This window comes from Symsagittifera roscoffensis, chromosome 8 (genome assembly GCF_963678635.1).
Source record: "Symsagittifera roscoffensis chromosome 8, txSymRosc1.1, whole genome shotgun sequence".
NCBI classification, from domain to species: domain Eukaryota; kingdom Metazoa; phylum Xenacoelomorpha; order Acoela; family Convolutidae; genus Symsagittifera; species Symsagittifera roscoffensis.
The window spans coordinates 19,581,091-19,594,362 of record NC_087069.1 but is presented as its reverse complement, the minus strand read 5'-3'; the positions used below and the strand labels follow the sequence as shown (position 1 = coordinate 19,594,362).

Below are 13,272 nucleotides of genomic sequence, written 5' to 3'. Positions count from 1 at the left end.
TTGAGTATTAGTGGTCGAAAAATTTTGCTCATAAAAGCTGAAAATGCTGCTGGTCCTATGGATATTCCATAGAATAAGCGGTTGAATTCGTATTGTTGATTTCCAATAACAAATTGTGTTAAGCGTCGTGATTGTTCATCTAATGGCATTTGATTATATGCACTATTCATATCGGCGGTGGTAAAGTATTTTCCGTTTATTTTTGTTAAAATAACTTGTATTGGTTCAATGGGCCAATTACACTTTGATTCATCTATGAGTGAGTTGAGGTATCTAGCATCGAGAACAATTTTTAATGATTCTCCTTTGGCTAGAATGATAACAGGGTTGATAAATGTGTTGCCTTTTGGTTGTTCCTCTTTGTTTACTGGTGATATAATGTTGTATTGTTCTAAAATGTCGAGTAATCTGTTCACTTTATCGTGTAAGTGAATTGGTACTTTACTTGCTCTTTGTTTTTTGAAAACTGCGTCTGGTTTTAATGGGAGATGTAGTGATGAGCTGATTTTGCCAACATCAAATTTGGATGTTGCATAGACTGATGAATATTTAATTAGCTGTTTTGCTAGTTTTTCAAATTCGTCTTGTGTTATTTGTGAATGTTGGAAATTAAACATTGTTAAAAATTTCTGTTGATTCTCTGTGTAGTTACTTATGTTGAATGTAGGTTTGAAATATGGGGTTTTTGTGAAATAATCCGTATTTCTGTTTTCGTTACTTATTATATTATTTATAGATAATTCTTCATTAAGGATTGTGGATTGGCAAATATCTAGTAATTGGAGTATATTTTTTACACGATATGCTTTTTCGTGTATTGGTGATATTGTAGCGTTGGTTTCGCAATAGCCTAAAAGTCCTAAAGGTAATGTTACTTGGTAAGGTGTATTGTTGTATACATGTAAGGAAATAATATCTGAATTCGAGTTTTTCAAATATTTTATTGATGAGATTGTGATTTTGAAAAACTTATGAATAGGTTTGAATTCAAAATCTGACATATAAAATTTTTGTTTGTTTTGTTTTTTATCATATTGGTGAACTTGTTTGATTGAAAAATTATAGATGTTTCCTGATAGTGGTTTCAAGTGTTTTCTTTGTTGGTTATATATTGGGTAAAATTTTGAAAAAAATGGTGGTTGTTTATTTAATCTTTGAAAAAATGTTAGGGATGTGTCTTTTGTTTTTGTATATTTATCTTTGATTAATATTTTACTATTCAAGATGTTGATTGTTGATATATATTTAGAGATAAATGGTATTCCAATGATATTGTGTTTAATATCAGTGATATGGAATATTTGTTTAAATGGTTTGGTTAAAATTTTGTTTTGCTCCATTGTTCTTGTGGGGAGAAGAAATAATTGAATTTTTCCGTAGTTTAATAATGTTGATCCTTGTGCTGTTGCTAGTTTGCTGGAGGTTTCAAGAGGTGTTAGCTTTGGGTGTAAGGTTTTTATTTCATTCCATGTGGGAATGTTTATTATATTTGATTCTGCTCCTGAATCAATTAAAAAATCAATTTCAAGATCTGGTGGTTGAAATTCTTTGCTTTTTGGACTTTCCAAAATAAATGGTATTGTCCAAATTTTTTCTTTGGGTTGTTCTTTTTGTATGTTTTGATAGATGTGATTTGTATTCAAGCATTTTGTTTTTTCTTTCTCATTGGGTTGGTTTGTAGTGTTAATTTCATTAGTTTTTTGTGTCGTCGGTGTGGAATGGACGGGTTCAATATAATAATTGTGAAGGAGTTCTGATTGATTCTCATATATGTGTGATGAAAAAGGTTCTTCATATATAACAGGTTCATAGTCATTTTCGACTTTTATCATGTTGATGGAGAGAGTGTTTTCTGCATCGCTTTCTGAATCTGATGATCCACAGTTTATTTGGTTGAGTTGTAACGTATCAGTTACTGTGTCATCAATACCTGGAGGGTCTGATGTTGTTTCTGGATTAGATTGTACTTGATTAATATGTCTTTGATGTTTAGGTGTACTACTTCTGTGGCGATTATTAGAATTATTATAGTTATTATTATTCCGGTGTGGTGATTGGGAATAATTTCTATAACGATTATTATAACTTGAGTGTCGATTTTGTGAATTATTTCGCGATCTGTTTTGGTAATTATTGTTTGGTCTGTTATAGTTCGATCTATTATATGAGTTATTCCTTGATTGATTGTTCGGGTAATTTTGGTTTCGGTTGTTTGAATAACTTCTATTCCGATTATTGGAGTAGTTTCTATTCCTATTGTATGATGAATTTCGTGATTGATTGTTTGGATAATAATTATTTCTTGATTGGGAATTAGATCTAGAAACAAATCGTTGTGTATTTGAATGTGATCTGGAGTAGTTATTTCGACTATTTGGTCTATTGTAGTGATTTTGTGATGAATTATGCGTGTTTCTTCGTTCTGGTGATCTTCCTCTATAACTTGAGTTATATGGTGATTGATTTCTTGTATAATTTGTATTGTTCGGGAGTGGTTTTCCTGAACTGTTGTTGCTGTAGACTGTTTTGTTCGGTAGATTTTGATCTTTTTTCATGTATTGATAGAATGATTTATTTGGTTCTTTATATTTTTGAGGTTTATTTTGATTGTCTTGCTGTTTTTGTCTACATTCAGAAATACTATGTCCGTATCGTCGGCAATAATTACACCATTTTTTGAAAGATGGTTTGCCTTTAAAGTTTGGGTGTTTTTCGTAAATATTGAGTATTTCAGTGATTTTTTCAACGAGATCTGTATCTGATTCCTGTATATTGTTTATATTTGTGGAAGCTGTTTCAATTCTGTTAACGATTGTAATTTCAGATTTTCCGTTTCTTCGAGTTTCATTGTGATTTCTGCTTGTTCTAGTTTGTCTACTAGTTTTCGAAAATCTAAATCGGGTTCTCGAATTGACGAAGGATGGGATGCTCTCTTTTTTATTGCTTTTTTCCTTAATTGTGGTGTTAAGGTCATCATTAAGATTTCTGTCATCTTTGTGTTTTTATAGTCATGTGTATTTAATGAATATGCTTTTCGAACTAGTGTTTCGATTCGTACTGCTAATTGCTTGATGGTTTCGTTTGGTAATCTGCGAATTTCATTACATAAAACTCTTTGTTGTTGTTTGTTTCTTTCGGAGTCAAACATTTTTGAAAATTCTTGTGTAAATCTTTTCCAATTTGATTTTATTTCTATAGGCAATACTGAAAACCATTTTTGGGCTGCGCCATCTAGAGTTGTTTGTATTAACGCTGTGCGTCGATGTATCCAGTTATGATGTAGTGGCGTATTAATTGGTTCAGGTCCTATATTTAAAATCAAATTTGCTGTGACTGCATTTAAATAGTCTTCTACAGAATATTCAGGGTCTGTTCCTGTGGATACCATTAAAGGTTTATTTGATGTTATTGATGATCCACCCATAAGGTATGGATTCATCGTCATTTGTAATGATTCTGCTGCATTTGGCATTTGAGAAAAATTTGAAAGTTGATTTCTTGTTATTTCGTGTTGTTGAAGATAATATGGGAGTGGTATTTCATTTTGCATTTGTGCTGGTTGGTACGAGTTTGCAATCATTGGGTTTTGTTGCTGAATTGGTTGAAAAGATTGTGTATTAATTGGGTTTTGTTGTTGAATTGGATGTTGATTTTGTGTATCTATTGGTTGTGGAGAAAAAATTCTATGATATGTATGTGGTTTCTGTATTCCTTGTCCACGATATTCTTGATTATAGGGTGTAAATATATCTGGTTGTAAGAAATCATCATCTGAGGATAAGTAATCCATTTGATAAGATGTTTGTTTTTTATTTTTATTTTGTTGAAAAAATGGATAGTTTTCACTACGATCCTGTGGAGGATGTAAATTTGTTTGGAAATTTACTGAATTAGGTGGTGCCATTGGGTTATCCCAGTTTCGAGATCTTGTATAATTACTAAAATTTTTTCGTGGTTGATAATTTGTTTTTGATGGATGTGTGTAATTATAATTATGGTCTGCAAAGTTGTTTCTATTGAACGTTTTGCGTGTTTTTGGCGGTATTGTCATGGGTCTGTATGTTTGGTAATCCATGTGTGAATATTTTGGGGCAACCGAAGGTTTAACGGTTGATTGTAATGTTACCTGTGTTTGTGAAGGATTTGTATTTCTTGGTGTTGTTAAGTTTGGACGTATTGGTGAAATACTTTGTTGTGTAGTTGTTGTGTGTACGATTTCTTCATTTATGAAGTGTGATGGTGTCTGGATATCTTGTTGAGTAAGATTCCTAGTTCCATTGAGGTTTTCATTGTGTATGACTGTAGAGTTTAAACTATTATTTTGCATATCGGGTAAAAATGTATTATAGTTTAATGGTGTTGCATCAATGGTTAATGGTAGTACTCGTACATAAACTCTTACATAAGATATCGTACTTATTGCTTGACTTGAGATTGATTGTGAGAAGTTTATGAATGCGGGATGAGACCATTCGGGGTCCCAAACATAGTCTGATTGTTCTGTGATGGCAGTATCATCGTTTGAGTTTTGGGGTCTAAAATTTTTTCTTGCTTGTGAAATTAAATCAATATTATGTGTGAAATAATCTATTATGAACCATGCCAAGATTTTTTGTAAGTCGTGTTTTGTATGTTGTGAAACTTCATCTTTCGTGAAATTTTCTTTAATTATATTTAGAAAACTAGAGAGTAGTGTGATTTCATGTCGTACTCTTATATGTTTAGATGTTTCTGTCGGTGAGACATTTGGTATCTGGATTTCGTTTTCTAATATCGAGATATAACTATATATTATCGCAAAAACTTCATTGGTGAATATGGAGTTTGCTCTTTGTGAGTTATGATATTGGATGCTTTTTATATATTCTGAGAATACTTTTGAGAATTCTAAATCAAGGTCGTCTGTTTGAATTATATATTTACTGTGATTCTGGTTTGGTGAGCTGAATTCTATGGAGTAGATTCCGTATTGTTGTGTTAGGTTACATATATCTTTTAGATAGTGATCGATAATTTGTCTTTTGATTTTTACATCTGGGAACTCTGTTTTACATGGACTGATTCCGGGTTCAAACAAATTTAAGAGTAAATTTTTGCAGAATATATGCTGTCCTCTATCAGTGGTTGCATCTACGATAAAGGGGAAAATATCATCATCATCTGGACTTTCTTCACCTGGGGTGTGCGTTGAGCTCATTTTTTCGTTCGATGACTGTTAATATGTAATTATCAATGTGTCTAATTGGTTGATTCCAATTGTATAAATGTACTGGTTTGTGTTTATACTGCTTTTTTATTCTTCTTTTTCCTCTTTTTGATGAATTTGAAGTTGTTTCTGAGTCAGAGAAATATAATTGATCGTGAATTGGGCAATTTTTATCTATTGATTCTTTTAGTTTATAAAGTTCGTCTAAACTGTTGGTTTCTGATTCTGAAAATGCGTTTCGATTTTTTGAAAATCTTTTTCGTGTTATTTGTCTTTGTTTAGTTATTATTTTTCTCTTTAATGTTTGTCGTTTTGTTCTAATGTATCCAACTGTTTGTGTATGAGGTGTGATTACAAGGTCGTATTTTTTGTTATTTATTTCACAATTGTGTAAAACGATTGTTTGTTTATTTCCTAGGTTTTTAAATGACATAAGGTTTAGGATGACGGATGCAAAAGGTTGTTAAATGATTTCTATTTGCTTAAACTGTTAGTCCTTACGATTTTTTTTGTTAGCCTAACCTGGGTCTATTTGTTCAGGGTTGGGGAGAAAAGTATATCGATTCCGAAGAATGATTTTATACTTTCTCGTGGCTAGTATAAGCTAAGGTGTTAACTTACTTAATCTTACTTAAGGGTAGTGATTGTGTTCAGGGTTGGAGAATAGTAAATCGATCCACAGGGTTCAGGTATAATTAGAACGCGAGTAGTTCGTTAGATACTATTTTAAACTTACTAAGTCTAAGATTTATCCTGGGTCTGGTAAGAGGGGGGATCAAGTGAAGGATGAATAACCGAAGTTCTTCACTGTTTATCCTAATTTGAATGATTAGTTTTGTTCAAAAATTTCTATTAGTCCTGAGTTTTTAGAAAGGGTTGGATAGTGAATCGACGTTTGAGGTCGTTAGACACTCTTTAAGTGGGTGGGGGAGAACAAAGTTGTTCTTTTTGATCCAAGGATAGGCCTTGATGATCAAGTTTTAAATTTAATTAAATAGAAAATGATTTAAGATCCAAGGATAAGCCTTGATGATCTGATTTTAAAATTAAGTGAATTTAAGTTTAAAATGTTTTAAATTTGTGTAAGGAATAGATTTAGTATTTTTATGATATTAGTGAGCTTATGATTGCTGTTATGTTTAGGCGATGAAGCTGGAACAACAGGATGATTTATAATTACTAACCATTTATTGTCATGCTACTAATTTTTATTTTGATTTTTCAATAAATATTTTTCAAACATGTTTTGTATATTACTGCAGAATTTAGGAAAACGATCTGAGATCTTTTTATCAATCGTTATTGTATATTAATAATTTTGTTTAGCGCCTGAAATGGTTTTGAAGATTGACTTCAAAATTTCATGTTTGCAAATGAAAATCTAAATTCATTGCTAGTAGTATTCTAAATACAAAAGTTTGTTCTGGTTTTTGCCGAACTATCATATAACTATATGGTAAGTTTCTGCTTTGTCGTATGTCGTCTCTGGTTCGAGGTCTTCTTCCAATTCCGGGTAGTTCTGTTATCGTTCGGAATTTTGGCTCTGATCTATTGAGTCGTAGAGACATTTCGATTAAATTATTGTCGTATAACATTTTGTAAATGTTTTGTCTAAATTCTAATCTATTATTGGTTAATGCTAAGCTATTAAGGTCTTTTTCGAGACTTATGGTCGCACCAGATGAGTTAGGTCCGATGGGTATAACTCATAGAGTAATTTCGGATAGGGTACACCGTCTGCTCGTCACGCTATCTTATTTTCGGCCGGATAGATTCGTGCAACTTCTTAGTCTAATACCGATCCTAATCTTACTCTTATACTATCTAGTCTCAGGTTGTTTAACTAGTCTCTGCTAGGCTCAATAGATCTAGGGTATACTGGTTTATTGCGGCTGCTGAAGTACTCGGGAGAGTTCAACTAATTTCTAAGTTAAATTCAAATCTCTCTGGTGCTGAAATTACAAGTAATTTCAGCACTTACAAATAAGTGGATTGTTAGTTAGATGGATCATGATTGGTTAATATTAAATACTTTACATTGGTAAAATATCTAATTTATCCAATCATAAAATGTAGTTTAGATCAGGTTCCAACTATGACTACAGTTCAAAAAATACATCTATTAAAAATTCCCCTTTTTGTCAATGGAGAGATTGTTAAGTAGATTAAATCAACAAGTTATCGACCAATTAGAATGCAGCAATTTAAAATTTTCGCTAGAGAGCGCTAGCCTGCTTTGAAGTTTCATGGCTGAAAATAAAGGGTTATCGTCAGGGGTTCCGCAAAATATGTGGCCATATAATAGGGTTTCCGCTCTACATAATGCCATAATCGTTCTTTTTTCCCTCCATTATTTCCATAATCGCTCAGGAAAAATAAACAATGGCCATTATGGGGTTTTATTCGTTCCATAATTTTGAATGAAAAATCAAAAATCATTCAATTTTAAAACTTTTTTGAAACGAGTTTTGCATCCCAAAGCTCTTTATTGACTTTTTGGAAAAGAGTAGCCTCAAGGTGACGTGGAGTCATGCTTTTTCGAAGCGATCCAAGTGTGATTTTTATTTTGGCGCATTCGGTCCTTCGCGTATGAGGGATTCCACCGCTCACTATTTGTTTTACATAATGGGGTTACGTCATCCCTAAATTATGACCATAATCGAAGGCAGTTCCATACATAATGGTCATACTTTTTGCCCTTTCCCTCCATTATTTATGGCCATAATGGGCCCCTACCATTATTTTTGCGGAAGCCCTGGTTATCGTTAATTAAAATGTCTAGATAATCAATTTTCGTGGCAAGTGTGAAGATCTTTTTATGGATTTAAAGCCTTTATAATCGATTGTTTTCGAAACAATGCAAATCTATTATATCCGATTATAATCAATTATCATATTGTTATCGCAATCGTTCAACCCCCCTCCCTTTCTAGCCTGTCACAGAAAAAATTATTATTGCCCCCTCCAATTTACCTCCTCCCGCGCTCTCCTTCCTTTCCCACAACCCCAGGTTGAACATGGAGATGGCGAGGGTAAATGTGGAAGGAGAGTAATTGTAGTGGAATGGGTTTTAGCGGAAAAAAAACATTACATATTTAAACAAGTATAGCCGGTTACTGTGCAAGTAGCGCAAAAGGTTTCGACCATAGTCTTAAAAAATACAACATATATTTTTTTCAAATTTGTGTCGTTTTTTCTGCGAGGTGTGAACTTAGGCATATTCGACAGTCATAATGCTATATTGGAAATATATTGGAAATCAGTTTTTATAGAAAATTGACTTAAAAAAAAAACAAACAAAAAATGGTACAAACAACTGAAAAAAAAGTTTCAAAAAAATTTTGAATTTTTTGCATGAATAGCCTGAACTTTTAAAACGTTTGATTCCCAAAATGGCAATAAATACTCCAAAAACTAATTTACTGTGTAATTGTTTTTCACGGCCTAAGTTAAGCGTAAATAAGCAATTGTAAGCCTGCATTCTCAACTTATTAGCTCAAAATTAGACCAAAAATCAAAGTGTTCAAAAGTAGTTCGAATCACGACTGATAGGGTTTTCGTATGATATATCGCTCCACTAGTTCCGATGATTATTTGTGATATTTGATTTTTTGTGAAAAACAAAAAAGGTGAAAAAAATACATCGGAATATAAAATTTTTCCCCATTTTCAATGGTCGAAACAAAAACATGATTTGGTTTTTCTAAATGTGGAAATGTTCTTTTTTCAATTTTAGAGATACATAATCTAATAAACAAATACTATCGAGTATTATTCATAAAATTCCAGTTTAAGAGTGCTAATTGTTCCAACCACTTGAAAAAATAAGGAGGAACTTAGATTTCAGGTGTGTTTCAGTTTACAAAAGCTTATCTTATTGGCTTTAAAGCTTACAGTAGCCTACTTTGAATTGTAACAACTTAATTTGATTCGATTTATGTTAATTTTGATGAGTATTTTAGCCCCTTTTTGGAATAAAAGCTGCAAAAAAATGAATTTTTTTTGTCTTTTTTCAGAAAAAACGTTTTTGCTTAATTTACTATATGTTTCTGTCGGTTTTTCAGATCTCTCGTTTTTTGTTCAGTTTCCTATATTTCTCCACGCCGAAAAAAACGACACCAATTTTAAAAAATGTTTTAATTTTCAAAGACCATGGTCGGAACAATTTGTGCTACTTGCACAGTAATCGGCCATCGTTCTTTTTTTTTTGATGTTGAAGATTTTTGTAGATACCGTAGATGCTGAGAGATTGTTATAAAAAACCGAAAAAAATTTTCTAACTAAATTTTCTGTTGCTCAAACTTATTTCCGTTTCTTTCTTTCGCAAAAGAAAAACAGCGCTGTCGAGGCCAGGTGAGTTTCGAACTTTTCAGTCATGACTTGATTCGCAAATTTTATTGTGTTCTTCTAATCACTGGATGATTAGAATGATAAAATAAACCTTTAACACATTTTAAATAATTCAAATAAGTCAAAGGATACTCATCCGTCATCATTGGCAAATTCATGAGTTCGTGTAATAAATTGATTTTTAAGAAGTGTCAGCCAAGGTCTGAGCGCCAACCACGTCATTTTTTCATCGCGTGTTAAACTATTTTCAGAACAATCTAGCCCTGGAACTTCTTTTGCTTCTTTTGCTACATTTGATTCCGGTCAAATTCGTCACTGGTTCAAAAAAAGTTTTTCATGGCTCAAAAAAAAATACAAATACATTAGACCGATCCGCAGTCTCAATTTAGCGCTACAACTTAAATTTTAATAATGAGCTGAACAAAATATAGTAGGAATCTCAGTATGAACGTTCTGGCCCTCACGTCAATTCCACCAGGCAAAAGAATTAGTTAGCCTGATTTCTTTGCTTTTTGTTTTAATTTTTTGACTCGAAAGTTTTTGTTGACAAGACTTTTCATAACTGATTAATGAATTTTGTAAGAACGCTGCGTTTTGCAGATCAAATTAAAAAATTGAAATTAAAGCTGGAATCTATTTTTCTGACGAGTTTGCAAATATCTTTTCTGTCTTTTCCATTTTGAATGTCGGTGTGCGAGTTTGAATGTGTGCGAATAGCAACACAGCATCAGCAAATGAAATTCACATTTTTTTTGTCTTTTTCAATACTTAAAAGCATGCTATCAACAAAATAAAAGAAGGGGAATGCTAAAGAACTTAAGTGTATGTTAGTATGTTACAATCGAAGTCGATGTCTGTGCTAATTTAGCCGTTTTTTTACTCAATTTCTGAACAAGAGATATCAACAAGTTATTTGATTTCAGGCATACAGCATCTAGAAGCAGAAGAAGCGACACTTTCCAACAGTTCGAACCCGCCGACGCCAATCCTTACTGTAGTTACTAGTATGTATTTATCTCAAAAATTGTCACTGCTCGTAAATAAGAAGAATATAGTTGCAATTATAGAAATAAATAGCACTGAAACAAAAAGATATAATAGTTGTTATCAATACGTAGCGGTAGTTTACTTATTTCGTAAAGTTTATTTCATTGTGATTGTGGAAGTTTTGGCCAGATTTGATTGGACAAACAGGTTTTTTTTTCACATATTTTAGACAGTGCCTTACCGGATATGGGGCTCTACATTAAATGTTTCCAGGAACTGTCGTGTGCGGTAACGACCCAAAAGTTTATCGGCTAACTCTTTTCTAATTCTGAGATGATTATTTCGGGTACTGACGGGAGTGTTCATTCGTTTTGGTACAAAGAAGACTGAATTTAGAATTCGAGACTAATGAATACCCAACTGGTGACCTTTTCATTCACAACCCAGAAAAAAAAATCAAAAACATGTCTCAGTATCTGAAAAGAATTCTAAGGGTAAATAAATGAAGTGAAGACCCATTTTGCAGACTGATTTTGGTTTCAGGAAAAAGTATTCAACTTTGATTATGCTCAAATTTTCTTCTAGCCATGTAAATTTTGGTTTCGTTTTAAGTTTTGGAACAAATAAAATATAGCAATTTTGGAAAAAATTAAATATAGGAAAGAACATGAGCTTTCTATTAAAATTACTGCACTCAAATGAAAAGGAAAAAGGCAACCAAAAATCACCATCAGAAAGTTTAAGCAATCAACAAAAGTATCACCCTTTACTAGGCCACCGGGTCGTATCTACTAGCGGTTGGAAAACTTATCAACTCAGTCCCCTTAAATCCTCGCCTTATCCTTTTAATGATGATAATTATTTTTCGTGCAGAAACTAGGAAAAGTTTTAGACAGTTTTTTTTCTCACAATCAAATATATTTTGATTTTATTTGATTGTGATTTAATTGATTCATTTTTTGAAGAACGCTAGTTCGAGTAAGCGTTGGAGTAACACAGATTATACCTATAAATTGGCTAGTTATATAAAAAGTTTTTAATTGATTTAAAATAAAACTCGTTTTAGAAGTTTCAATTAGCACTTTCCTGTCGAAAAATTCTTCAAAAATATTTTTATGTTCAGTGCAAAAATAAGGAAAAGTTTCCGAGTTTTTCTTGAAACCATATTCCAATTTTTTGTGATTTTTTTAAATTTATTTTTTAAAGAACACTAATTCAAAAACATTCTACGCGTTTGTACAGTTCTATCATCAAACCAGGCGCAAGAAACAAGAAACGGCATAACTTGAGGGAAAAAATTGTTTGTAGTTTTTTACTAATGTTGAAACCACCACAACCCAGAGAAAAACAGACTTTAAGAGAAAAACAGAAATATAATCAAAGAATAACATAATTATATGCTTAAGCTTACAATTTTTATGAGCAAAAATTAGCACACAAAAGATTAGAAAATGGACGTCACCCGCACCGGAGTTCCATGGATAATAATCGATGATATTGAATTTTCGTGGTCTGTCTCAATAAACTTTAATAATAATCGATTATAATCAATTAAAAATGGATTATGATGAAACGATTTTTTTAATCAATAAAATCCGAAAATAATCGATCATAATCGATTATTTTTGAAAGAAAATGAAACATAATTTCGAGGCAAAATAACCCATTAGAATCAATTATAATCGATTGTAATAGATTTTTTTGAAAAGTTAGTCATGAAATATACAACTTTTTTTTCGAAGTTATCGCATTTCCTGTTTAGTGCAGTTGCTACGTATTAGGTTTTTAAGCCTCATAAAATGTTGAATTTCACTTTTCAATTTTTATAATTTGGTCTTATATACCCCGTTTACCCCTTCCCTGATTACCCCTTCCCCCGTTTTCCTCCCTGCTACCTGTTTACACCCCCAGTTTTCCTCCCTGTTTACACCCCCCCCCCCGTTTTCCTCCCTGTTTACACTCCCCCCCCCCCCGTTTAACCCCACCCCCACCCACCTCCCTGCCAGTTTACCAGAACCGCCATTCGCATTCGACACCTTTATGGGGGGTTATTTATTGGTAGACTTTGGGGGAGGGGGTTTATGATTTACAACCCCACCCCCCTCTCAGTTTAGCCCCCACCGTTTGGCCCCCACCCCCACGGATTTTAAATGGGTTCAGCACCCCGCCCTCACCCCCATGGATTTTAAATGGATTATTGATTTTAAATGGATTATGATTCATTATAATGGATTTTAATGGATTGTGTTTTTACGAAAATAATTGATTAAAATGACAATATAATCGATTACGTGGTCTAAATTTGCCACAATAATGGATTATAATGACAACATTTTAGACAACATTTTTCCATTATAATCGATTATTATCCATGGAACTCCGGGGCGCGCATTCATTATAATCAATTAAATTGGATTATGCTTCTTTCGATAAACGTTTTTGAAAGTAATATGAAAATTTTCGATAAAAGTTAATTAAGAATGGTTTTTATTGTTTTGAAAAAAATTAAAATTTACAAACCTTTTTAAACAATTATATATATATTTGATTGTCTTCGAAGCTAAGAGAAAAAAACTATAAAATCCCATATGATCGATTATTATCCTCGAAACTTCAAAGTGATTCACCTATGACCAAAAGTAAAACTCTTACGTCAAGTGCGCGCGAGGAGTACTTATCACTAAACAAACTTCGGGTCTATCCCATTATAACCCATTCCAGTAAGTTAT

The 13,272-nt window shown here is 32.5% G+C and overlaps 1 protein-coding gene across 1 annotated transcript in view; it reads left to right on the top strand.

Moving 5' to 3' along the window:
- Positions 1–13,272, top strand: part of LOC134853032 (uncharacterized) — a 43,372-nt gene that overhangs the window by 12,515 nt on the left and 17,585 nt on the right. Inside the window, exon 2 of the mRNA XM_063868956.1 lies at positions 10,480–10,560. Within this exon, the coding sequence (XP_063725026.1) occupies positions 10,480–10,560 (81 nt within the window). The remainder of the gene's footprint in view (positions 1–10,479; positions 10,561–13,272) is intronic.